Source organism: Neoarius graeffei, chromosome 1 (genome assembly GCF_027579695.1).
Source record: "Neoarius graeffei isolate fNeoGra1 chromosome 1, fNeoGra1.pri, whole genome shotgun sequence".
NCBI classification, from domain to species: domain Eukaryota; kingdom Metazoa; phylum Chordata; class Actinopteri; order Siluriformes; family Ariidae; genus Neoarius; species Neoarius graeffei.
In genome coordinates, this window is record NC_083569.1 from 124460469 (window position 1) to 124485034 (window position 24566).

The 24566-nt window shown below is 42.0% G+C and overlaps 1 protein-coding gene across 1 annotated transcript in view; it reads left to right on the forward strand.

The window, feature by feature from the left end:
* pth1r (parathyroid hormone 1 receptor) overlaps positions 1-22986 on the forward strand; it is a 67748-nt gene extending 44762 nt beyond the window's left edge. The window contains exons 8-16 of the mRNA XM_060920794.1: positions 1016-1110; positions 4088-4274; positions 5197-5350; positions 11891-11951; positions 12154-12220; positions 14181-14275; positions 16684-16825; positions 17863-17904; positions 22557-22986. Coding sequence (XP_060776777.1) covers positions 1016-1110; positions 4088-4274; positions 5197-5350; positions 11891-11951; positions 12154-12220; positions 14181-14275; positions 16684-16825; positions 17863-17904; positions 22557-22913 — 1200 coding nt within the window. The 3' untranslated portion in view covers positions 22914-22986. The remainder of the gene's footprint in view (positions 1-1015; positions 1111-4087; positions 4275-5196; positions 5351-11890; positions 11952-12153; positions 12221-14180; positions 14276-16683; positions 16826-17862; positions 17905-22556) is intronic.
* The last annotated feature ends 1580 nt before the right edge of the window (positions 22987-24566 follow it).

Consider the following 24566-nt stretch of genomic DNA (forward strand, 5'->3'; position numbering starts at 1 on the left):
ATGGGATTTCCCAGGCTAGGCCACACCTATTTTACTGACAAACAGAGAGGCCACGCCTCTTTTACGAACCAACACAGCCACATCCTCTTTGATAGCAATCACACGTCATGCCTACTTCTGCAGCAAACTCACGCCACACCTCCAAAAACATAAGCCATGCCCCTTCAAATAACAGACACAAAGGCATCCTTTGCTAATAAACACACTTCATGCCTAATTTATTAACACACACAGACCACGTCTCCTTTACAGAGGCCACACCTCCTTTACTAACACACACAGACAATACTTCCTTTACTAACAGAGGCCACACCTTCTTTAATAACTAACACATAAAAACGAACACCTCCTTTACTAACACAAAAGCCACCCCCCCCTTACTATCTAACACAAAGGCCACGCCTCTTTACTAACTAACACAAAGGCCACACCTCTTTTACTAACTAACACTAAGGCCACTACTCCTTTACTTACTAAAAGAAAAGCCATGCCTCCTTTACTTTCTAACAAAAAGGCCACGCCTCTTTTACTAACTAAAAGAGGTCATGCCTACTTTACTAAGTAACAGAAAGGCCACACCTCCTTTACTATTTAAAACAAGGCACTCCTCCTTTACTATCTACTTTACTAACTATCACAGGGGCCACACCTCCTTTATCTCCTTTTACTGGAACTTTTTCTCCAACCCTGTGTGTGTGCGTGCGTGCGTGTGCTCCCCACAGCTATTTAATGAAAAATTCATCTGCACCAATGAAAAGTTTCTGAACCGCAGACTGAAGTTGTTTGGCTTCGTCTCAGACACTAAATGCTAACAGACGCTCACTACTCCACACACACACACACACACACACACACACAAAATATTCCATACCACTCTCAATCCATCGGCCAAATAATATCTGGACAAAGTTAAAGTTTGTCAGTTGCAAATTTACATCAGATGCATTTTTTTAAATATACAAGATATAAATAGATGCATAGATACAATTAAATCTGTTTTTGTTCACACACACAGGAAGTGTTTGACAGACTGTACCTCATCTACACCATTGGATACTCCATCTCATTCAGCTCACTCATGGTGGCCATCGTTATTCTCGGATACTTCAGGTGAGTCAGGATTTTCTCTTTTATTTATTATGGAATTCTGGTTTTAATCTCTGACAAACTCAAATATCTGACTCCTGAGACACAGAGAGAGAGAGATAGAAAAAGACAGAGTCTCAGAGAACCAGAGAGAGACAGACAGATAAAGGCTGATAGACACAGAGAAACAGAGATAGATGAGTCTGTGTATTCTCACTCTGACATACTCCCCCTGCTATACTCTCACTTCTGTACTGTCTATTCTGTAATCTCTCTCGGCCTTACTTTCTCTTCTGTACTCTCTTTTGGCTGTACTATCTCTGCCGTACTGTCTCTTGGCTATACTCCCCCTGCCATACTTTCTCTCTGCTGTATTCCCCCTTCTGTACAATCTCTGCCGTATTCTCTCCCTGCCATACTCCCCCTGCCATACTCTCCCTTCCATAATCTCCTCGTCGTACTCTCTCCCTGCCATACTCTATCTTCCATACTCTCCCTTCTGTACTGTCCTTGCCATACTCTCTCTGCCATATTCTCTCCCTTCCATACTCTCCTTGCCATGCTCTCTCCCTGCCATACTCTCCCTCTTCCATACTCTCCCTTCCATACTCTCCTTGTCATACTCTCTCATTGCTGTATTGCACCTTCTGTACAATCTCTGCCATGCTCTCTCCCTGCCATACTCCCCCTGCCATACTGTCCCTTCCATAATCTCCTTGCCGTACTCTCTCCCCGCCATACTCTCCCTTCCATACTCTCCTTGCAACACTCTCTCACTGCCATACTCTCCCTTCCATAATCTCCTTGCCATACTCTCTCCCTGCCATACTCTAGCTTCCATACTCTCCCTTCCATACTCTACTTGCCATACTCTCTCACTGCCATACTCTCACTTCCATATTCTCCTTGCCATACTCTCTCCCTGCCATACTCTCTCCCTTCCATACTCTCCCTTCCATTCTCTCTCACTGCTTTATTCCCCCTTCTGTACAATTTCTGCCATACTCTCTCCTGCCATACTCTCCCTTCCATAATCTCCTTGCCATACTCTCTTCCTGCCATACTCTCCCTTCCATACTCTCTCACTGCTTTATTCCCCCTTCTGTAAAATTTCTGCCATACTCTCTCCTGTCATACTCTCCCTTCCATACTCTCCTTGCCATACTCTCTCACCACCATACTCTCCCTTCCATACTCTCCTTGCCATACTCTCTCCCTGCCATACTCTCTCCCTTCCATACTTTCCTTGCCGTACTCTCTCCCTGCCATACTCTCCCTCTTCCATACTCTCTCACTGCTTTATTCCCTCTTCTGTACAATTTCTTCCATACTCTCTCCTGCCATACTCTCCCTTCCATAATCTCCTTGCCGTACTCTCTTCCTGCCATACTCTATCTTCCATGCTCTCCCTTCCATACTCTCCTTGCCATACTCTCACACTGCCATACTCTCCCTTCCGTACTCCCCTTGCCATACTCTCTCCCTTCCATACTCTCCTTGCCGTACTCTCTCCCTGCCATGCTCTCCCTCTGCCATACTCTCCCTCTTCCATATGCTCCTTGCCATACTTTCTCACTGCTGTATTCCCCTTCTGTACAATTTCTGCCGTACTCTCTCCCTGCCATACTCTCCCTTCCATAATCTCCTTGCCGTACTCTCTTCCTGCCATACTCTATCTTCCATACTCTACCTTCCATGCTCCACCTTCCATACTCTCCTTGCCATACTCTCTCACTGCCATACTCTCCCTTCCGTACTCTCCTTGCCATACTCTCCCCCTGCCATACTCTCTCCCTTCCATACTTTCCTTGCCGTGCTCTCTCCCTGCCATACTCTCCCTCTTCCATACTCTCTCACTGCTTTATTCCCCCTTCTGTACAATTTCTGTCATACTCTCTCCTGCCATACTCTCCCTTTTATAATCTCCTTGCCGTACTCTCTTCCTGCCATACTCTATCTTCCATACTCTCCTTTCCATGCTCTCCTTGCCATACTCTCTCACTGCCATACTCTCCCTTCCATACTCCCCTTGCCATACTCTCTCCCTTCCATGCTCTCCTTGCCGTACTCTCTCCCTGCCATACTCTCCCTCTGCCATACTCTCCCTCTCCCATACTCTCCTTGCCATACTTTCTCACTGCTGTATTCCCCCTTCTGTACAATTTCTGCCATACTCTCTCCCTGCCATACTCTCCCTTCCATACTCTCCTTGCCATACTCTCACTGCCACACTCTCCCTTCCATACTCCCCTTGCCATACTCTCCCTCTTCCACACTCTCCCTTCCATACTCTCTCCCTTCCATACTCTCCCTTCCATACTCTCCCTGCCATACTCTCCTTGCCGTACTCTCTCCCTACCATATGCTCTCCCTTCCATACTCCCCCTTCCATACTGTCCTTGCCATACTCTCTCCCTGCCATACACTCTCTCTTCCATACTCTCAGTTTGATGTGAGAGTTTTTGCTGCACTCAGTTTGACATGTGTTCATGTGTGATTGTGATGCTTCAAGTCCTCAATGCCTTTTTTTTTAAATTGACAGCCCAGAGGAAACTGCGGAAGTCCCGCGGCTGAGTCTCAATCCTGCTGGGATTTTAAACACCAGAATTAAGCCTTGAGCATGTTCACTGACTTAAGTTTTCTCAGTGTGCTAAATTTACCACCACAGCTTCTGTGTCTAGGCACTGTAGAGTTTCCAGAGAACCATTTATGCTGCACAAACCCAGTCGTATTGATGGTATCCCCTTCCTGTTCACCACTTCCTGTTTAGCACTTCCTGTTAATCCATGATTTGCACTGATTTATAGCTGAATAAACTCTGTTTGTTATTTAGCCTCAAGGCTCAGCTGTGTTTCGTTCTCATTCAAGGATCAATAAACATATAGACAGACTGATAGACAGACAGGCAGTCATGTCCTTACATATATATTGGATTGAAGTTACTCTGGTCTTATTGAGCTGAAGATCTCTCTCTCTCTCTCTCTCTCTCTCTCTCCCCCAGGCGTCTCCATTGTACGAGGAATTTTATCCACATGCACCTGTTCGTTTCATTCATGTTGCGAGCGGTGAGCATCTTTGTTAAAGATGTTGTTCTGTATTCGGGATCGAACCTTGATGAAACTCAACGGATCACAGTTGAGGATCTGAAATCCATCACAGAGGCTCCGCCCACTGAGAAAACCAAGTTTGTGAGTACCTTTATTTAATACTAATCCCTGAGTGAGTAAATCACTGAGCTTTACATCTGGAGTTTCTTCTTATAATCTATTATAAGGTGATAGTTTTCTGTCTTTCTTTCTTTTTTCTTTCTATTTGCATGCTTTTGTCCTTTCTTGTGTTCTTTTATTCTTGCCTTTAATTTTTTTCTGATTGCTTGCTTGAGTTTTTACTTTCGTTTTGGGTTTCTTCCTTTTTTTTCTTTCTGTTTCATTTTTTGCTTTCTTTTTCAGATTTCTTTCTTTATTGTGTTCTGTCTTTTTTGTTTTCTTTTTTATTTCTTTCTTGCTTACTTGCTTGATTTTTACTTTCTTTCTTTTTGATTTCAATTTTCCTTTTTATTTTCTTTCTCTCCTTTTTCTTTGTCTTTCTTTTACTTTTTTTCTTACTTGCTTATTTTTGCTTTCTTCTTTGTATTTCTTTCTTGCATTCAGTCTTTTTTGTTTTCTTTCTTTCTTTCTTTCTTTCTTTCTTTCTTTCTTTCTTTCTTTCTTTCTTTACTGTTGTCCTTTGATTTTTACTTCTTTTTTTCAGGTTTCTTTTTCTTTCTCGCTTGCTTGCTTACTTGCTTGATTTTTTTTGCTTTCTTTCTTTTTGGATTTCATTTTACTTTTTGTCTTCTTTCTTTCTTTCTTTCTTTCTTTCTTTCTTTCTTTCTTTCTTTCTTGCTTGATTTAAAATTTCATTTTACATTATCGAATTATATATATATGTGTGTGTGACCAGCTGTGAAAGGAAATTAACATATAAAATAAATCTAAAAGTTCTGTTGAATAAAGAGGAGAATTGTACAGATGTCATTAAAAACTAAATCTTGGCTTAGTTGTGGATAAAATGCATTTTTATTTTTGATTAATTTCCTCATTGTTGTTGTTGTTGTTTTTGTTGTTGAAGATCGGCTGTAAGATCACCGTCACGCTCTTCCTGTACTTCCTTGCGACAAATTATTACTGGATCCTGGTGGAAGGTCTTTATCTCCACAGCCTCATCTTCATGACCTTCTTTTCTGACAGGAAGTACCTCTGGGGCTTCACTGTCATTGGCTGGGGTAAGTAAAGGGGCGGAGCTACAAACAGTTAAATATTCACCTGGTCTTGTTCTCAATGTGTGATGGAGCAGAAATTGCTTTCTGATTAATTACAGGGACATTTTGAGTGGAAACTGTGTTCTGAAAGGGTTTTTTTTTAGATTTAATTTCTTCAGAAACTTTATACTTTATTTCATTACTCACTTTATTATATGTTTATAACCTAACTCACTGCTTATAGTGCACTGCATTAAGGCTAATACAAACAGAGAATACACACCTTTCTTTCTTTCTTTCTTTCTTTCTTTCTTTCTTTCTTTCTTTCTCCATTTTTCTACTCTTAATTTTTGTCAATAACAGTGCTGAAAAACCAGAGTTAGGAGCAGCCTCCAAAAATGGCTGCTCCGTACTACACTTCCCAAGAGCCACAGCGCCCTCTGTCACCGGGATTCTAACCCCTTCATCTGCAGCCTGTTACCCTGTAATTACCAACTCCATACCGTATAAGCTCAGCAGTCACAAGCACTTCTCGCAATGTATCATTCTGACTTCCTGTTAACAACCTCTGTTCCTGATCTCATTCGACTTCGTCTTCTTGTCTGCCCTACAGCCTCACCTGGGTTTTTCTTTGTGGAAAAGAACCTCCTTTCTACAGGGCTTCCAGCCATGTATAAATTATCGAGGCCTGAACCAGATCACTGAAAAGTATCCCTATCTATTTCCATTGGTTCCATCAGCTCTAGAGCAACTCAGATCGGCCAAAATATTCTCCAAACTCGATCTTCACAGCGCTTACAACTTGGCCAGGATACGTGAGGGTGATGAGTGGAAGACCACTTTTAGCACCACGGCAGGTCACTTCAAATATTTGGTCATGCCTTATGGCCTTTCTTGCACACCCAGTGTCTTCCAGTGCCTCATCAATGACATGCTCAGGGACATGTTGGGGAGGTTCGTAATTGCCTATATCAATGACATCCAGATCTACTCCCCAGATGAAAGCACCCATCACTTCAGATCTGTCCTCTTTCACCTGCTCCAGTACCACCTATATGTTAAAGCTGAGAAATGTGAGTTTCATGTCCGCCAGATCTCATTCCTGGGATATGTCATCAGCTCTGAGGGAGTGAGTATGGATCAAGCCAAGGTCGCTGCTGTAACATCTTGGCCAACTCCCACTTCCATCAAGGAGCCTCAATGCTTTCTGGGGTTCGCCAACTTCTACCGCCACTTCATCTGCGGCTTCAGCTCTGTCGCGGCCCCTGTCACTAGTCTTCTGAAGAAGGGACCCCATTGCCTCCACTGGATTCCAGCAGCCTATCAGGCTTTCAGCAAGCTGAAAGAAGTTTTCACCACAGCCCTTATACTTCAGCACCCAGATCCTTCTAAACCATTTGTCGTGGAGGTAGATGCATCAGAAATGGGAGTTGGAGGGGTTCTATCGCAGCACCTTGGAGAACGACCCCTAGTTACAGCCTTCTACTCAAAGAAACTCATACCCACTGAGTGAAATTATGATATTAGGAATCAAGAACTCTTGGCTGTCAAGCTGGCCCTGGAGGAGTAGAAGCACTGGCTGAAGGGCACAGCACACCCATTCATGATCCTGACAGACCACAAGAATCTGGAATATCTGAGGACAGCTAAACGATTAAACCCACATCAGGCCAGATGAGCACTGTTCTTCACCAGATTCCAGTTTACCATTTCCTATCATCCAGGTTCCAGAAACATCAAAGCAGACACTCTCTCCGGAATTCACACTTCCACACCTCAACTGTCAGAACCTACCACAATCCTTCCACCTGAATGTTTTCTGCAAGCCGTCACCTGGGATGTTGACAAAGAAATCAGACAAGCTCAACCCACAAGTCCACCAGAAAACTGCCCTCCAGGTCTTTTGCATGTCCCACCTAGACTTAGAGGCAAACTGATCACCTAGGCACACTCTTCTCCTGTCACTGGACATCCCAGCAGTCAATGCACCTACCAGCTCCTTCAACACAAGTATTGGTGGGAAAACATGATATCTGACATTAACCACTACATCTCATCTTGCTGTGCCTGTGCCCAAGCCAAGATCCCCAGAGTTCCTCCAGCTGGTAAACTATGTCCTCTCCCAGTATCCCAGCGACCCTGGTCACACATCGCCCTTTCTCACCAATCTCCCACAGTCTCAAGGTTACACAGTCATCTTGGTTATAATTGACAGGTTCTCCAAAACCCTCAGACTTATCCCACTATCAGGTCTTCCTACAGCATTCGAAACTGCCAAACTACTGTTTAACCATGTTTTCCATTATTATGGGATACTGGAGGACATCCCATAGTAATGGAAAACATGGTTAAACAGTAGTTTGGCAGTTTCAAATGCTGTAGGAAGACCTGAAAGTGGGATGAGTCTGAGGGTTTTGGAGAACCTGTCAATTATAACCAAGATGACTGTGTAACCTTGAGACTGTGGGAGATTGGTGAGAAAGGGCGATGTGATTATTATGGGATACTGGAGGACATCCCCTCCTAGAACTGCCACCTTATTGTGGTGGAGGGGTTTGTGTGCTTGAATGATCCTAGGAGCTATGTTGTCGGGGGCATTATGCCCCTGTTAGGGTTTCCCAAGGCAGACAGGTCCTAGGTGACAGGCCAGACCAAGAGCAGTTCACCAAAAAAACCCTATGGAGAAAAAATCCAGGACCGTGACGTCGCCCGGTACGACGCAGCCGGGGCCCCACCCTGGAGCCAGGCCCGGGGTTGGGGCTCATATGCAAGCGCTTGGTGGCCGGGCCTTTGCCCATGGGGCCCGGCCGGGCTCAGCCCGAAGAGGTGACGTGGGCCCGACCTCCTGTGGGTTCACCACCCACAGAGGTAGCAGTAGGGGTTTGGTGCAGTGTGGATTGGGTGGCAGTCGAAGGCAGGGGCCTCGACGACCTGATCCCCGGACACAGCGGCTGGCTGTTGGGACATGGAATGTCACTTCGCTGGGGGGGAAAGAGCCTGAGCTTGTGCGGGAGGTTGAGAGGTACCGGCTAGAGATAGTCGGGCTCACCTCCACGCACAGCTTGGGCTCTGGAACCCAGCTCCTCGAGAGGGGCTGGACTTTCCACTTCTCTGGAGTCGCCCGTGGTGAGCGGCGGCAGGCTGGTGTGGGCTTGCTTATAGCTCCCCAGCTCAGCCACCATGTGTTGGAGTTTACCCCAGTGAACAAGAGGGTCGCCTCTCTGCGCCTTCGGATTGGGGAGAGGGCTCTTGCTGTTGTTTGTGCCTACGGGCCAAATAGCAGTATAGAGTGTCCGGCCTTCTTGGAGTCCCTGGGAGAGGTACTGAGGGGTGCTCAGACTGGGGACTCCATTGTGCTACTGGGGGACTTCAAGGCTCACGTGGGCGACGACAGTGACACCTGGAGGGGCGTGGTTGGGAGGAACGGCCTCCCCGATCTGAACCCGAGTGGTGTTTTGTTATTGGAGTTCTGTGCTAGTCACGGTTTGTCCATAACGAACACCATGTTCGAGCATAGGGGTGTCCATAAGTGCACGTGGCACCAGGACACCTTAGGTCGGAGGTCGATGATTGACTTTGTAGTCGTTTCATCTGATCTCCAGCCCTATGTCTTGGACACTCGGGTGAAGAGAGGGGCTGAGCTGTCAACTGATCACCACCTGGTGGTGAGTTGGATCAGCTGGCGGAGGAGGAAGCTGGACAGACCTGGCAGGCCCAAACGTATGGTGAGGGTCTGCTGGGAACGTCTGGCCGAGCACTCTGTTGGGGAGGTCTTTAACTCCCACCTCTGGGAGAGCTTTTCCCAGCTTCTGAGGGAGGCGGGGGACATTGAGTCTGAGTGGACCATGTTCTCTACCTCCATTGTGGACACAGTTGTTCGGAGCTGTGGCCGCAAGGTCTCCGGTGCCTGTCGTGGCGGCAATCCCCGAACCCGGTGGTGGACACCGGAAGTAAGGGATGCCGTCAAGCTGAAGAAGGAGTCCTATCGGGCCATGTTGACCTCCGGGACTCCTGAGGCAGCCAACGGGTATCGGCAGGCCTCCGCAGTGATGCGGTCACTTTACCGGTCCGTCATGGTGAAGAAGGAGCTGAGCCAAAAGGCGAAGCTCTCAATTTACCGGTCGATCTACGTTCCGACTCTCACCTATGGTCATGTGCTTTGGGTAATGACCGAAAGAACAAGATCGCGGATACAAGCGGCTGAAATGAGTTTCCTTCGCAGGGTGGCTGGGCGCTCCCTTAGAGATAGGGTGAGAAGCACAGTCACTCGGGAGGAGCTCGGAGTAGAGCCGCTGCTCCTCCACATCGAGAGGAACCAGCTGAGGTGGCTCGGGCATCTTTTTCGGATGCCTCCTGGACGCCTCCCTGGGGAGGTGTTCCAGGCATGTCCCCCCGGGAGGAGGCCCCGGGGAAGACCCAGGACACGCTGGAGGGACTATGTCTCTCGGCTGGCCTGGGAACGCCTCGGTGTTCTTCCCGAGGAGCTGGCCGAGGTGTCTGGGGAAAGGGAAGTTTGGGCTTCCATGCTTAGACTGCTGCCTCCGCGACCCGGTCCCGGATAAGCGGAAAAAGACGAGACGAGACGAGACTGGAGGACATCATCAGTGACCAGGGTCCCCACTTCATTTCATGACTCTGGTCAAGGTTCATGGACAGGCTGGGAGTATCTGTTAGCCTCACCTCTGGATATCATCCTCAGTCCAATGGCCAGGCAAAGTGGGCAAATCAAGAAGTGAGTATGACCTCTGTTCCTGATCTCATTCGACTTCGTCTTCTTGTCTGCCCTACACTACGCTGTTCACCGATCAATCGACCCACGCCTGTTTCCTGACTACGATTTCTGACTCACGTTTTGGCTTTGTCTGCAGTTTGTATCACATCCACTCTCCCCTGAAATTGCATCTGTAAGTGCTTGCGATCTGACAAGTTTATTATATAAATGGCATGTAAATATCATTAAATAACATTTATTTATAATATTTGTTTATTATATGTATAATATATAAAATATTTATCTTTATTTTTTAATTTGCAGTTATTTATTATTTTCTTTCTTTATTTCTTTCTTCCATATTTCATGTACTTTTGGGAACAGTGAGTGTGTTCTATTGTTTGTCATGGTGCTTTGATCTCACTAGCAATTAGCTCCTCGTATTGAAACATGACAAGGAGAGAAAGAAAGGTTTCACAAATGAAAATGAGAGTAATTACTGCCGCTACTTCGCATTCCTGATTTCTTTTATATAAACTGGACGTTGTGAAGTGAAAGGCCAATAATCGCAGGCCACAGTATTAAATAACTCTGGGGGGAGTGTGTGTGTTCAAAGGCAGTGTAATGAGTCATGTTAATATTTTCAGAGGCTCTGATGAGCCAGACAGTGTGTGTGTTAAGGGATATTTGTATTTGGGCCTCACTGTGCCTGCATTGTACACACTGTGCGAAGTGTGTGTGTGTGTGCACAGCGCATACAATGTGGATGCAGTGGTGTCATCTAACATCTTGGACGAGTCGTGACCACGGATATGCTCATGTCTCACACTGATACACTGTTATCTCATGCGATACACTCGTATCTCACATCGATACACTCGTATCTCACATCGATACACTCGTATCTCACGCCGATACACTCGTATCTCACGCTGATGCACTCGTATCTCACGCTGATGCACTCGTATCTCACGCCGATGCACTCGTATCTCACATCGATACACTCGTATCTCACATCGATACACTCGTATCTCACACCGATACACTCGTATCTCACGATGATGCACTCGTATCTCACGCTGATGCACTCGTATCTCACGCTGATGCACTCGTATCTCACGCTGATGCACACGTATCTCACGCAGATGCACTCGTATCTCACGCCGATGCACTCGTATCTCACGCCGATGCACACGTATCTCACGCCGATGCACTCGTATCTCACGCCGATGCACTCGTATCTCACGCTGATGCACTCGTATCTCACGCCGATGCACTCGTATCTCACGCCGATGCACTCGTATCTCACGCCGAAGCACTCGTATCTCACGCCGAAGCACTCGCATCTCACGCCGATGCACTCGCATCTCACGCCGATGCACTCGTATCTCACGCCGATGCACTCGTATCTCACGCCGAAGCACTCGCATCTCACGCATCTCACGCATCTCACTGATACACTCGGATCTCTCACTGATTACTCTATTATCTCACATTGATTTGCTCATATCTCACACTAATACACTCGGATCTCACATTGATGCACTCGGATCTCACACTGGAGGGTTTTTTTTATTAAATTTGTATCTCATTCAAATCTTTTCTTTTCCCCTCTGTATTTTCTTCCATTCAGGGTTAAAGGTTCATAAGTTTTTTTGGCTTTCTATTATTATCCACACTGAAGTGGAGCTCTCTCTCTCTCTCTCTCTCTCTCTCTCTCTCTCTCTCTCACACACACACACACACACACACACACAATTTGAATTAATGAATGGTTTGTTTATTATTGTCTGCTGTTAATGACTTTCACTTCATGACTGACTCTGATTCGCTGTCCCTCTTCTGTGTTCCAGGCGTTCCTGCCATGTTCGTCACTGTTTGGGCGACTGTTCGAGCCACACTCGCTGACACAGAGTAAGTGACAAACACACACACACACACACACACACACACACACTATTTGCTGCTAGAAATAATAAGTATGGTCTGTCAGTCACAATAGTGTTGAGGTGACAACCTGTGTTTTGAGGATGGATAGACTGTGTGACAAATGGTGTGTGTGTGTGTGTGTGTGTGTGTGTGTGTGTGTGTGTGTGTGTGTGTGTGTGTGACGCAGGTGCTGGGACCTGAGTGCTGGTAATTTGAAATGGATAGTACAGATCCCCATTCTGACAGCCATTGCAGTGAGTTTTTACTTACACACACACACACACACACACACACACACACACACACACACACACACACACACACACACAGAGTTTATGTGGTGTTGTATGAGTCCCTGTGAACAAGCTGTTACTATAGAAACAGTAATACAACCCCGATTCCAAAAAAGTTGGGACAAAGTACAAATTGTAAATAAAAACGGAATGCAATGATGTGGAAGTTTCAAAATTCCATATTTTATTCAGAATAGAACATAGATGACATATCAAATGTTTAAACTGAGAAAATGTATCATTTAAAGAGAAAAATTAGGTGATTTTAAATTTCATGACAACAACACATCTCAAAAAAGTTGGGACAAGGCCATGTTTCCCACTGTGAGACATCCCCTTTTCTCTTTACAACAGTCTGTAAACGTCTGGGGACTGAGGAGACAAGTTGCTCAAGTTTAGGGATAGGAATGTTAACCTATTCTTGTCTAATGTAGGATTCTAGTTGCTCAACTGTCTTAGGTCTTTTTTGTCGTATCTTGCGTTTTATGATGCACCAAATGTTTTCTATGGGTGAAAGATCTGGACTGCAGGCTGGCCAGTTCAGTACCCGGATCCTTCTTCTACGCAGCCATGATGCTGTAATTGATGCAGTATGTGGTTTGGCATTGTCATGTTGGAAAATGCAAGGTCTTCCCTGAAAGAGACGTCGTCTGGATGGGAGCATATGTTGCTCTAGAACCTGGATATATCTTTCAGCATTGATGGTGTCTTTCCAGATGTGTAAGCTGCCCATGCCACACGCACTAATGCAACCCCATACCATCAGAGATGCAGGCTTCTGAACTGAGCGCTGATAACAACTTGGGTCGTCCTTCTCCTCTTTAGTCCGAATGACACAGCGTCCCTGATTTCCATAAAGAACTTCAAATTTTGATTCGTCTGACCACAGAACAGTTTTCCACTTTGCCACAGTCCATTTTAAATGAGCCTTGGCCCAGAGAAGACATCTGCGCTTCTGGATCATGTTTAGATATGGCTTCTTCTTTGAACTATAGAGTTTTATCTGGCAACGGCGGATGGCACAGTGAATTGTGTTCGCAGATAATGTTCTCTGGAAATATTCCTGAGCCCATTTTGTGATTTCCAATACAGAAGCATGCCTGTATGTGATGCAGTGCCGTCTAAGGGCCCGAAGATCACGGGGACCCAGTATGGTTTTCTGGCCTTGACCCTTACGCACAGAGATTCTTCCAGATTCTCTGAATCTTTTGATGATATTATGCGCTGTAGATGATGATATGTTCAAACTCTTTGCAATTTTACACTGTCGAACTCCTTTCTGATATTGCTCCACTATTTGTCGGCACAGAATTAGGGGGATTGGTGATCCTCTTCCCATCTTTACTTCTGAGAGCCGCTGCCACTCCAAGATGCTCTTTTTATACCCAGTCATGTTAATGACCTATTGCCAATTGACCTAATGAGTTGCAATTTGGTCCTCCAGCTGTTCCTTTTTTGTACCTTTAACTTTTCCAGCCTCTTATTGCCCCTGTCCCAACTTTTTTGAGATGTGTTGCTGTCATGAAATTTCAAATGAGCCAATATTTGGCATGAAATTTCAAAATGTCTCACTTTCGACTTTTGATATGTTGTCTATGTTCTATTGTGAATACAATATCAGTTTTTGAGATTTGTAAATTATTGCATTCCGTTTTTATTCACAATTTGTACTTTGTCCCAACTTTTTTGGAATCGGGGTTGTATATTAGAACAGACTCATTAATATAAACCTGTGATTTTCAGCTTCAGCACCCCCTGACCAATCAGAACTCTGGAGTCAGGGTGGAGTCAGGGTGGATTCTTATTACTGTTACTGTAGCACTCTGGCGTTTCACTACAAACAGACATGATGCATTTCTAACTAACTACGTTTAAATGGATAATGTATAAACATTGATTATTTTTTTTTTTTATTTTACAGATTAATTTCCTGCTCTTCTTGAACATCATCCGAGTTTTGGCGACGAAGCTGAGAGAAAGTAACGCTGGCCGCTGTGACAGCAGACAGCAGTACAGGTGAACAATAACCTCATCAAGAGTCAGTTACAGCAATTACACGTCTTACCTTTTTCTTTTAATGAATTTTTTATTTTACTTTATGATATAATTTATTTTCATATTTAGTGTTGATTTAGTAAAGCAGCATATTACTGACATGCTGATATTTATTCATTTATTTATTTATTTATTCTTAATTGTTTTTCAAAGGTTGAAATGGAGAAATATTTTTATTTTTATTTTTTATTTATTTAATTAGTTTTTTATTGTTTGTTTGTGCACTGTTGGCTGTTGCAGTTTCCTTATTTAATTTATATTTCATTTTAATTATTTATGGGTTTATTTTTTAGCATTTTGTCTTGTTTAGTGTTTCAAACAGCATAACTGATTCGTTGATGTTTTTAAACTCAAATATTCATAAAGTAATTAAAATACAAAATAAATAAAACGCTTAGAACATGATGGAGTTCTATTTAATCAGTTTACTTTGCTAAATTAACTTTTTTTTTCTTATACAACCCCAAATCTGAAAAAGTTGGGACGGTGTGTTGAAGTTGAAATTGAAATTAAAAGTGAAAACAGTGATGTGTAAATAATGTTTGACCTGTATTGCACTCAAAACAATGCAACAGCACATTATTTGTTGTTTTAGCTTGTAAATTTTGTTGTTTTGCCAAAATAAACACATTTCAATTCTGATTCTTGCAACACATTTCAAAAAAGTTAATGCTCCATTACAGAAGTGTAAGTTACCTTTGCGAAGGGCACCGACCCAACCCCATACCATGACAGACCCTGGTTTTTGGCCTTGTTCCTGGTAACAGTCTGCATGGTTCTTTTCCTCTTTGGTTCAGAGCTCATGGTGTCCATTTCTTCCAAAAAAGCCCTGGAATACTGATTCGTCTGACCACAATACCCATTCCCTCTGTGTGATGGTCCATCCCAGACGCCTCCGAGCCCAGAGAAGTCGACGGTGCTTCTGGATACAGTTAACATAAGGCTTCCTTTTTGCACAGTAAAGTTTTAACTAGTGTTTGTGGATGTAACTCCGTATTGTAGCTTAATAAAGGTTTGCCAGAGTAATCCTGAGCCCATGTGGTTCTATCAGCTGTAGATGAATGACGGTTGTTGATGCAGTGAGGGATCGGAGATCACGGGGGTTCAGATTAGGCTTGAGCCCTTTACACACCGAAATTCCTCCAGATTTCTCGAATGGTTTAATGATATTCTGCACCATAGAGGGTGAAATATCCAAATCCCTTCCTCTCTTTCTTTGAGGAACATTGTTTTTAAACATTTCAATAATTTTCTCACGCATTTGTTGATAAACTGGAGATCCTCAGCCTGTCTTTACTCCTCAAACACTCGGCCTTTCCTGGAGACTGATTTTGTCCCAAATCATGATTACAGTCACCTGTTGACATCACCTGCTTCAAATCACCTCATTATTTAATTGTTTTACCTCGTTACTCGCCCTAAATTTCCCCGTCCCAACTTTTTTGGAATGTATTGCAGGTCTGAAATGCAGGAATGGATGGATATTAACAAATAAAATGAAGTTGACCAACAAAACATGAAATATCTCAGGTTCATTCTGTCTGCACTGAAATACAAGTCAAAGTAAACTTACAAATCGCAGCTTTCTTTTTTATTTGTATTTCCCACACCATCCCAACTTTTTCTTTTTTTTACTGGGGGGGAGGGGGGATTGTATGAACATTGCAAGGTACAAGTTAGTTTTGGTGCTTATATCTTTTTACCATTTTTAATTCATTTTTTATCAGTCACTCATCTATTTTTGCTATTTGTTTCACTTGCGCGTTCATGGTTTTTTGTTTTTTTTAATTAATTGGACCAACAGCTTTTAAAAATATTAGATAATAACATTCAGTTACATTAACATATTAATGAATAAATAAATAAATAAATGTATTTATTTATTTATTACTTTTTTGGTTTGGGGGCTTCTGTTACTCTGTATAACAAGTATTGAATGGCTAATTACTGAAGGTTTTACTTTTTGTCTGAAGTTTCAAAGCTAATTTAGTTCATTTAAATTTAATTTTAGTTTGTTAGGAATATTAATTAGTTAATTTACATAAACGACACTGGTATAATTAATTTTTTTAAATTTTAATTTTATGCAAATTCTTGTTTTTTGCACATTTATTCTATTAAATATTATTAATTTTTAGCAAATTTAGCATGACGTTTGATGTTAAATATTTAATTACTGAACAAGTGACTTTGAAATTAACAAAATTTGTTTATTTATTTATTTGTTTGTTTATTTTTTGCTTATTTTAAATTTATTCATTTAATTTTCTTTTTCTTGTGGCCATGCTATGAGGATGATGATGATTATTATTATTATTATTATTATTATTATTATTATTGTTTTTGTTATTGTGATTGCTTGTGTGCAGGAAGCTGTTGAAGTCGACGCTGGTGTTGATGCCGCTGTTCGGCGTTCACTACATCGTGTTCATGGCCATGCCATACACAGAAGTGTCTGGAGTGCCCTGGCAGATTCAGATGCACTGCGAGATGCTCATTAACTCCTTCCAGGTACCGAGTTTGCTGAAATTTTTGAGCTTCATCATGACAAACTTGCACGTAGCCATTTGTCGTTGTTTAGCGTTGAAACAGAATCTTGCTAATCATGTGATCACGTCCTGCTTCAGTTACAGACTATATATATTTTTATCTTTATTGTATTTTTTAAATCTTTTTCACCTTTTCTTATTTTTTTATATGTATTTTTTTCTTTCTGTTTTGTTCTTTTTTATTTTCCTCCCCATTAAATGTTTATTTAATTCACTGTTTAAATTATTTCTCATTTTCATGTGTTCCTGTTTCACCAATGAATTTTCTTTTATTGACATCGTATTATTTTATTCATTTATTTCTCTCTCTCTCTCTCTTTGTATTAGAACTGGCTTTAATTGTCCATAACTTTAAATTGTATAATAATAAACAACGTCTTGTCCTCTAAAAGGGGTGGAGCAAGTTAAAAACAATACTGCAGTACAATTAACAGTATTTAAATATTTTTTTTTTAATTTTCTCTTTACATTTCTTTCCTTCTTTATAGCTACTGTTGTTCATTCCTGTTTTATTGATTTTGATCTATGTAAAGTATTTAAAAAAAAATTTATTGATTTTTTTTATTTCTTCCTTTCTTTAGGAATGGCTTTAATAGTCGATATAAACTTTATATATTGATGATATACAGTGATAAACGCGATACTATATTATGTGCATATGTGTAATATTTACTTTTGTTTTCCCTCCTTTCTTATTCATTTTTTAATGTAACCGCCCATAAAAATTTTATTTTATATTTTGTTAACAAAGTTCTCATTGTCCTTCAAAGAAGAGGGAGGATTTATTAAAGACAATAAATCCATATCATCGTACAATGTGACACCTTCGACTATTCTTTGATGTAAAGTGTAAGTTAAGCCCCACCCCCTTTTGAAGAAATCAGGATGCGTAAGAACGTAACTGTTCACAGTACAGTGGCGTGTAAACGCGTGTAAACGCGTGTAAAGCTCACAGTGCCCTCGTCAGGAATTCATCACTGAGTGTTTTTCTCATTGCAGGGTTTCTTTGTTGCGATTATTTACTGCTTCTGTAACGGAGAGGTAAGATCACCTCCATCACTGTGTTTATCATCACACCCTTCATCACTTCGCCTCACAGTTCAACATTAACGCATTAAAACACCATCAGGCTTTTTTCTAACTTATTTTCAGAGCATCAAAGTGTCTACATGTCTAATCTGACGAATTGTTTAATTATTTAGTCATTAATTTACACTACCGTTCAAAAGTTTGGGGTCACCCAGACAATTTTGTGTTTTCCATGAAAAGTCACACTTTTATTTACCACCATAAGTTGTAAAATGAATAGAAAATATAGTGAAGACATTTTTCTGGCCATTTTGAGCATTTAATCGACCCCACAAATGTGATGCTCCAGAAACTCAGGCCCTGTCCACACGGCAACGGATTCAGGTGTATCGTTTCGGCCTTGCGTCCACACGGCACCGGCGTTTTGGGTGCCCCAAAATGAAATCTTTTGAGAACGGGTTCCAGAGTGGAAAGATCTGGCAACGGCGCCGTTGCGAAGTCGTCTGGATGAGTAGAACGGATTTGTTTACGATGACGTCACAACCACATGTGCTTCACTCCGGCTAGAAGTGTAACGAACTCGATGCGAGTTGTCAACAAATCCTATAACTTGGTTCATGAAACCCGCTTACAAAATATTTTCACTGTGAATATTTATTGTGTAATGGTGCAAAGTGAGAGAGAGAGAGAGAGAGAGAGAGAGAGAGAGAGAGAGAATAGCCCTTAGGGCAGAGTCAATCCCGCCAGCAAAAATAGGGAAAAAAAGGAGCGATCTCACCTCTTCAGATGTTGTTAGTTTTTTTTTTCTTTTTTTATCAGACATCTAGTTTTAGGTTTGTTTACCTGACATGTTTCGACGTACGACTGTCGTCTTCCTCAGAGTGTCACCGGATGTTATTGGTGACGCATCTTTTATCAGCTGATGTTTCCGAAGGCGTGGCCTTCCTGTCTGGATTGACAGGTCGGTCACGCCTTCTACTGTCTGTTCGTCCCCTGCAAGATGGCACTCCAGGTATGGGAGAGCATGTATGCTCCCTCATCCCGGTTGATGGTCCTCGGGCTTCACTTACGGATCTCCATGGCCTCCCTGATCCAGCGCTGATGTTTGTTATCTTCTGTGCGGATGACTCTGGCATTCCCCCAGTCCATAATATGATTTTCCCTTTTGCAGTGGTCTGTTATATATTGAAAACGGCCAAACCACCACCCAGCAACATCACAAAACAGGAAGTCAAAGCTATGAAAACATTAGCAAAAAATAAAGACATCACAATCCTCCCAGCAGATAAAGGCAGGACAACAGTTATTATGGACACTGATGAATATGAACAGAAAATGATTGAATTACTCAGTGACAATGCCTTTGAGATATTAAGAAAAGACCCAACAGAAGACAAGAAAAAGAAACTTAAAGCACTACTCAAACCACTACTCGATGAAAATAAAATAGATAAGCAGGCATACAATCATTTAGTACCCACAGCCAATGTCATCCCCAGGATTTACGGAACACCAAAGATACACAAACCAGGAACACCATTACGCCCCATAGTAGATAGCATTGGTTCAGTCACATACAACTTATCAAAAGCACTCAGCGAAATAATTAAACCATTACTAGGACTCACAGACCAACACTGCAAAAACTCAAAACAACTGGCAGAAGAACTAAAAAACATCAAAATGCAGCAAGACGAAGTTTTCATATCACACGACGTCATATCTCTGTTCACCAGAACACCCACGGAAGCCACCATACAGGTAGTACAAGACAAATTAAAAACAGACAGGACGCTCAAGAAACGCACAAACCTCACTGTACAAGACATCACTCAGCTCCTTCAATTCATCGCCACATCCACACACTTTCAGTTCAGGAACACAATTTACAGACAAAAGGAAGGTTTTGCCATGGGAGACCCACTATCAGCCATCATGTGCGGCTTTTTCATGGAAGATCTGGAGCAGAAAGCACTCACTACAATACCAGCAGAATACAGGCCAACACTCTGGAAACATTACGTGGATGACATACTAGAAAAAGTGAAGAGGGGACACACTCAACAACTCACCGACCATCTCAACACCATGGACAATACCGGCAATATAAAATCCACACATGAAGAGGAAACGGAGCAGTCAATAGCATTTTTGGACTTAAAAATACATCACACAGAAGATGGGGACATCAAAATAAAAGTACACAGGAAACCCACACACACCGACCAATATTTAAACTGGACTTCCGAACACCCCATAATGCACAAAATATCAGTAGTCAGAACATTACATGAACGCACAGCAATAATTACAGATCCACAGGACAAAGAACAGGATGAACAACACATACAACACGCACTGAAGGCATGTCAATATCCACAATGGGCAATATCCAAAGGGGTGGAACAGGTTAAGAACAACAAAACACAGAAGAAAGAGAAAAAACAAACCAACAAACAAGAACACAGGGGAGTAGTGACATTACCATACATCAGAGGAATAACGGAACGCATTCAAAGAGCAATGAGGAAACACAACATTAACACACCTGTCAAACCACACACAACACTCCGTCAGATCCTGGTTCATCCCAAAGACAGAATACATCCGGACAACAGATGCAACACCATATATGAGATTCCATGTCAATTATGCAATAAAACTTACATCGGGGAGACAGGAAGGAGTTTCAACACAAGAAAAAATGAACATAAGAAAGAGTGCGAAAAGGAGACAGCTACAAGACAAACCCGAACAATAAAAGAAAAGGCACAACAGGAAAATTATAAGTCAGCCATAACAGATCACTGTAAAAGGGAAAATCATATTATGGACTGGGGGAATGCCAGAGTCATCCGCACAGAAGATAACAAACATCAGCGCTGGATCAGGGAGGCCATAGAGATCCGTAAGCGAAGCCCGAGGACCATCAACCGAGATGAGGGAGCATACATGCTCTCCCATACCTGGAGTGCCATCTTGCAGGGGATGAACAGACAGTAGAAGGCGTGACCGACCTGTCAATCCAGACAGGAAGGCCACGCCTTCGGAAACATCAGCTGATAAAAGATGCGTCACCAATAACATCCGGTGACACTCTGAGGAAGACGACAGTCGTACGTCGAAACATGTCAGGTAAACAAACCTAAAAACTAGATGTCTGATAAAAAAGAAAAAAAAAACTAACTATATTTAATATATGACATAATGAAGGTAATCGAAAGATCTTCAGATGTTGGTTTAAGTCCTACAATACATTCCTCAAAAAGGGTGCAGAAGAACAAATTAATCCATCAATGTGGAGCATTCAATTTATTCCGGACCATTAAAGACGCCGCCTTCCGCGTAGAATCATACGTCATCCTTGCCGCCATATTGGATGGGGCAAAGCGGAGAATAAAGATGCCTCATTCATGTGCTGCGTTTAACTGTACCAACAGGTTTGCCATCCAAACGAGATCACATGGGATTACCTTTCACAGGTGAGACTGGAAAAATACTTTTCATTGTATTTGGTCATTATAACGTAATTTTACGAACAGATTTTTCTGACTGTGGCTAATATGAAGTCTCGCGCATAATAGTTTATGTGCATGCGTCCTTACTTCTATTATTCTGGTGTCTCCGATGGGACCGTCTTACAGCGCCCCTAGAGGTGTGGCATGTGTATTGCATCGTTTTCAGCAAGCGTTGCGTTGCCATATGGACCTGAAATTTTACTGATCCGTTGCCCATGTGGACGCGATATTTTTTTTTTTTTAAATCTCGTTGCCGTTGTTGTGTGGATGTAGCCTCAATCTGCTCAAAGGAAGGTCAGTTTTATAGCTTCTCTAAAGAGCTCAACTGTTTTCAGCTGTGCTAACATGATTGTACAAGGGTTTTCTAATCATCCATTAGCCTTCTGAGGCAATGAGCAAACACATTGTACCATTAGAACACTGGAGTGAGAGTTGCTGGAAATGGGCCTCTATACACCTATGGAGATATTGCACCCAAAACCAGACATTTGCAGCTAGAATAGTCATTCACCACATTAGCAATGTATAGAGTGGATTTCTGATTAGTTTAAAGTGATCTTCATTGAAAAGAACAGTGCTTTTGTTTCAAAAATAAGGACATTTCAAAGTGACCCCAAACTTTTGAACGGTAGTGTACCTATTTATTTATTTATTTTGGTTGACATTTATACAAAAATTTATGTGACGTGATATTTGCATTGTGTTAATTTAAAAATATATAGATTTAAACATTCATAACTAAAATATATGATTATAATACTCTGAAAACACACAAAAAAATTAATTAATTAATTAATTAATTAATTAATTAATTAATTAATTAAAGAAATTCAATATGGTTGCGTTCTGTTCAATAAGAGGCCACACAAGCTTTGTTTAGCTTTGTTTAATCCTGGTGAGTTAGCTCGCTAGGTGTGTTAGCCAGCATAATCTTCATTAAATCGCTGACTATTTAAGTTAGCGAGTAAACTGTCGACGTATGATGGAAGCTAAACCCCAAATCAGATTCTGCACAAACACAAACAGCTACAATTTTTATAGATAAAAATAAATAAATCAGTTAGAGTTGGAATGAATTATTCGTAATGTTTTTTAAACTGTAACGTGAATGCTAACTCGCTAACTCGGGTGTTATGTCGTGTCCAGGTCCAGGCAGAGATTAAGAAGTCATGGAGCCGGAGGACGCTGGCGTTGGACTTTAAGCGTAAAGCACGCAGCGGTAGTAGCACGTACAGCTACGGGCCAATGGTTTCCCACACCAGCGTGACCAACGTTACGTCACGGCAGCGTGACGCTGGCATGCGGCTCACGCCTGCTAATGCTAACGCTAGCACAAACGGGCACCGTAACCTTCCGGGCTATGTGAAGAACGGCTCGGTGTCGGACCAGTCCATCCCGTCATCTGCTCACGAACTCCACATGCAGGAGGACGAGCCATCCAAGATAGCAACAGATGAAAAACCCACCCCGTTGATCGAGGAAGAGCGGGAAACAGTCATGTGACTTGCTGGATGTTACAAAGAACCTCAGGATCTGCTCTTGGAGGAGTTTCTCGGTTAGCATGTTGCTAAATAAGCTAACAGCCTAGCATTTAAAAGGCTTAGGATCTCTGGACCTCCAGCAGAATTCAGAAGACAATTTATTCCATTCCTTTCAGATGAAGATCATATTTAACGTGTAACATATTGTATAAATATATTCTGTAAAGTGAAATATGTGATGACGTGGTGCTTTTTTTTTTTAGAAAAAAAATCAGGTGTTTGTTTTTTACGTCTTCATTATTGAACTTCTCGTGTGACTTTAGTATTTTACAGGAAACTTCTTTTTTTGTCGTTGCAGCTGAAGCTTTTTAAGGAAATTATGATCTTTTGTAATTTTTGAAGTAACAGAAAAAAATTCAGGTTTATTCAGGTTCATGTTGATTGTTGTCGGGTTTCTTGCAGGAGTTTGATGTTTCACGTGGAAGTCGTAACTTGTACTTACAACACAACAAACTTTGTTTATTTTTTTAAGGAAAAAAAATCTCTTAAGAAAAAAAACGTACAAAATGTTTTAAAGAACATGTGCTCTTTTCAGGCTGACAGTGTTTCAGAAAGTCCAACTCATTCATGGAATCCTCCATTTCGGTGTTTCATAGCCTGCGTGTGTCCGTCGCCTACTTATAGCTACGTTGTTGTTGTTGCATTAGCATTGAAACACTGGCTTGCTAATTTCCTCTGTAGTTTGAAGATTTTTGCTAATCTGTCTGGAGGTAAAATGGACATAAGTCCCTGCCATGACCTCACTTCCTCTCAAGGATTTTTTTTTAACCCTCATCCTACCATGCTATTTTACACCTTAATCTTACCATGTGGGGTCCGTTTGGACCCCAATACTTTTCTTTAAAATTAAAGCTTATAAAGACAAAATCACCAGATAAGTTTTGTTCAGAACATCTTGTATTAATAACAGCAATACACTAAAGGGCCCAAGGCATAAAGAACACACTTAACCTTCATCCTACCAGCCAATTTTACATACACAAACTACCAGGCGGGGTCCGTATGGACCCCAGGAGGGAATACCTTGAAATCAATGCAGTAAGAACCAATTCAATGCAGCAAACAGACATAACTTTATTGAAGAACAAAATCCACTATGGCTGAATATCAATGATGTATTATAAATGCAATAATATTGCAATAACTAGCATACATGTAGCAAATTATAGCACCACAAAAAAAATTGGCATTATATACATGATTTTTGCAGCTCATGCAGCTGTAAAACATTCTGGATTACAACTTAGGTCTTTTCTTACAGAATTTAAAACAAAAAAGTAATTGTAAAATAATTTAGGGCTTTTGTTTTGCAGCCTGTGCTTATTGCAGCAGTGGGGTCCACATGGACCCCAAGAAGGAATGCCTTGGTAGTTTCATTATGGAACATAAAAGAAGTTAACTTTCAGTGTGCTATTCAATTATAAAATGAAAGACAGATAAACTTTACTCTGGGGTCCGGTTGGACCCCAGTAACAAATTAATTATACCTTCACAATGCAAAAAGCTGATCTTCCGGTGCTTTAGTGTTTTAATTAAGACATAAATTCCGACAAATTCATAAAACGGTGAGGCAGTATGTCACATATTTTTAAAATGGCAAACAAACATATAGGTG